This window comes from Mus pahari, chromosome 8, assembly GCF_900095145.1.
Source record: "Mus pahari chromosome 8, PAHARI_EIJ_v1.1, whole genome shotgun sequence".
Taxonomy (NCBI): Eukaryota; Metazoa; Chordata; class Mammalia; order Rodentia; family Muridae; genus Mus; species Mus pahari.
The window spans coordinates 57,000,931-57,003,411 of record NC_034597.1 but is presented as its reverse complement, the minus strand read 5'-3'; the positions used below and the strand labels follow the sequence as shown (position 1 = coordinate 57,003,411).

General features: G+C 45.6%; 1 protein-coding gene across 1 annotated transcript in view; it reads left to right on the top strand.

Moving 5' to 3' along the window:
- Window positions 1-2,481, top strand: part of Adam2 (ADAM metallopeptidase domain 2) — a 50,034-nt gene that overhangs the window by 41,832 nt on the left and 5,721 nt on the right. Inside the window, exons 17-18 of the mRNA XM_021203613.1 lie at window positions 920-997; window positions 1,223-1,352. Of these exons, the coding sequence (XP_021059272.1) occupies window positions 920-997; window positions 1,223-1,352 (208 nt within the window). The remainder of the gene's footprint in view (window positions 1-919; window positions 998-1,222; window positions 1,353-2,481) is intronic.

Here is a 2,481-nt window from a genome sequence, read left to right as displayed (position 1 = left end):
AAAAAAAAAAAAAAAAAAAAAAAAAATCCATCTGTATGCCAAAACAGCATGTTGTCCACCATATGTGTACAAGAAGAAGACTAAACCATTAATTCCAAGTAAAACCCGAGAGAAACGAACCCGACCACAGTGCTGCAGCAGCCGCTCAGTTTGCCCGTGACAATGGGCTGGTGTCACTGGTGCTGCCCTGATCGTGAGTTCTGCAGGTGCACAGTCAGGTTGGAATCTCTAGGTTTGGGTCATAACTTTGTTATGGCAGTATGAGAGGGTCTTCCCTGTCCGCAAGTGCATTAACACAGTCAGCGGGTATGAGGGTGTGAGTGCCCTCGTGTAATGGCAAGGATGACAAACAAACAACCAAAAAATAAAAACCATTGTGTAGATCATGGCCCATACCTTGGCCGGCTTGGTGGTGCTCCTCCCATACCCTCCCATAGACTCTGTTCACTTGTTTGACTCCATCTCACAGACTCTTCCGCCTCAAACAACCTGTCTTCAGCTTCATCCATGCCTCATGCCCCCTGCCCACATCTGCTGTTCTGCCCACGCTGCGAAGCTTCCAGTTTGATTCCCTTAGGGATCAACTGTCTGGAACTGGAATCTCCTCGTGGTGCCCTTTACAATCGACATGTTTGTTTACGTGCTTGCGTTCGTTCTTACGTCATCATCCCAGTCTATGCCAGCTCTTCATGTGTGCCGCTGCCCGCTAGGGATTCTTGAGGATGTTAACCCAGAATTAAACTCCAACGTGTTCCTTTGTCCCTTCGTCCCTGGCTGGTTTAACTGGGGTGAGGTGAGACTTCAAGGTGTTTTTTTTGTTGTTGTTGTTGTTGTTGTTTTTTTTTTTAATCTTAAGAGAGTACGGAATGCTTTTAATCAAGGGGTGAGTCTGCCATCTCAGTTACCTTTTCTGTTCTAGGTTTGCTGGAATCAAGAATGCGTAGAAGACACTTTCTTGGACTATGATTGCACCCCAGAAAAATGCAACCACCATGGTGTAAGTAGCAGAGAAAAGTGAGAAAAGGGAAAGCCACTGAACCTGCTCTGGAGAGCAAGGCCTAACTAAGTCCCTCTCCCTCCTCCCCCTCCCTGCCTTCCCCCACCCCCACCTCCACCCTCAATAATAAGGCACACAGACAAATATAGTCATTACTCTACAGAGCTCCTGGGTGTGAATAAACCCGGCTGCCTGATTCAGCCTGTGACTTTATGGTGCTTTCAGGTATGTAATAACAAGAAGCACTGCCACTGTGACCCCACATACTTACCTCCAGATTGTAAAAATATAGAGGAGTCATGGCCTGGCGGGAGCATTGATAGCGGCAACAAGCAAAGGGCCGAACCCATCCCTGGTAAGTCTCACTAACAAATAGAAAACATAACTAGAGCATTGTGGAATAGGGGAAGTGAAATGTTTGCCTCAAGAATGTGACAACCTGAGTTTCATTCCCAGAACTCACGTACAGAGGCTCGGAGGTAGCACAGACTCCAAATCCTGCCACTGAGGAGGCAGAGACAGGAGCCAGTCTAGACTAATGGTGACCTCCGGGCCAGTGAGCGAGAGCGACACGGAAGATAAGGTGTAGAGAAGTTGAGGAAGGCACTTACCATTCACTTCTGGAAAACTCGAGAGTGCGCACACACAGACACACACAGACAGATAGACAGACACACACACACACACAAATAAAAACTGAGGGGGGCTACTAAGAATGCTAAGTAGGTCAGTCTAGAGTAGCCACAGCAAGGTCCAAAGGAGGGAAAAGTGTCTGCCAAAAAGATCTATGACTGTGAACTTACTGGATTTTTTTTTAAAATCTGACACTCAGAAGTACATATTGAAAGTCTCCTGTCCTTGTGAACTGGACGTGGTCAGGAGAAGTGTGCAAAATTTTAGCTCCTGACCATGACCAACAAGAAATAGGCTAACAAAGTCACCCAGGGGTGATGAGGAATTGTCAACCAAAAGGTAGAACCAAGAAGCTGGAGTCAAAAGTTCTCTAATTTGGGATTTGTGGCTAAGAAAGCTAAGAGTGGGGGTCGGGGGGGGGGGGGGTCTATCTCTCTCTTGGGGGGGGGGGGGGGGAGGAAGGAAGGAAGGAAGGAAGGAAGGAAGAGAGACAGACAGACATTTTTTTGCCAAGAAGAGAGGTAGGCTAAGCCCTTCCAACTAGTTTACCATTGGAGGAAAACATAACTCTGATGCCACATGTGCAAGCTAACAAGCAAAAATTGCAAAAGAGCATCTTTACAAGTGCAAAAGGAAACATCTCTAACATGCTACTAGCTCATCGTATATACTTATCTATATTAAAAAGTTAAAAATTTCATACAGAGAAACCCTGTCTCAAAAAACCAAAAAAAAAAAAAAAAAAAAATTAAAAATTTTCATGTCAGGGGTAGGGAGCTTATACAGCACATACCAGGCCCTGAGTTCAAAACCAGGTACTTCCATGAAAGGAAGAAAAAAATCCATACCAA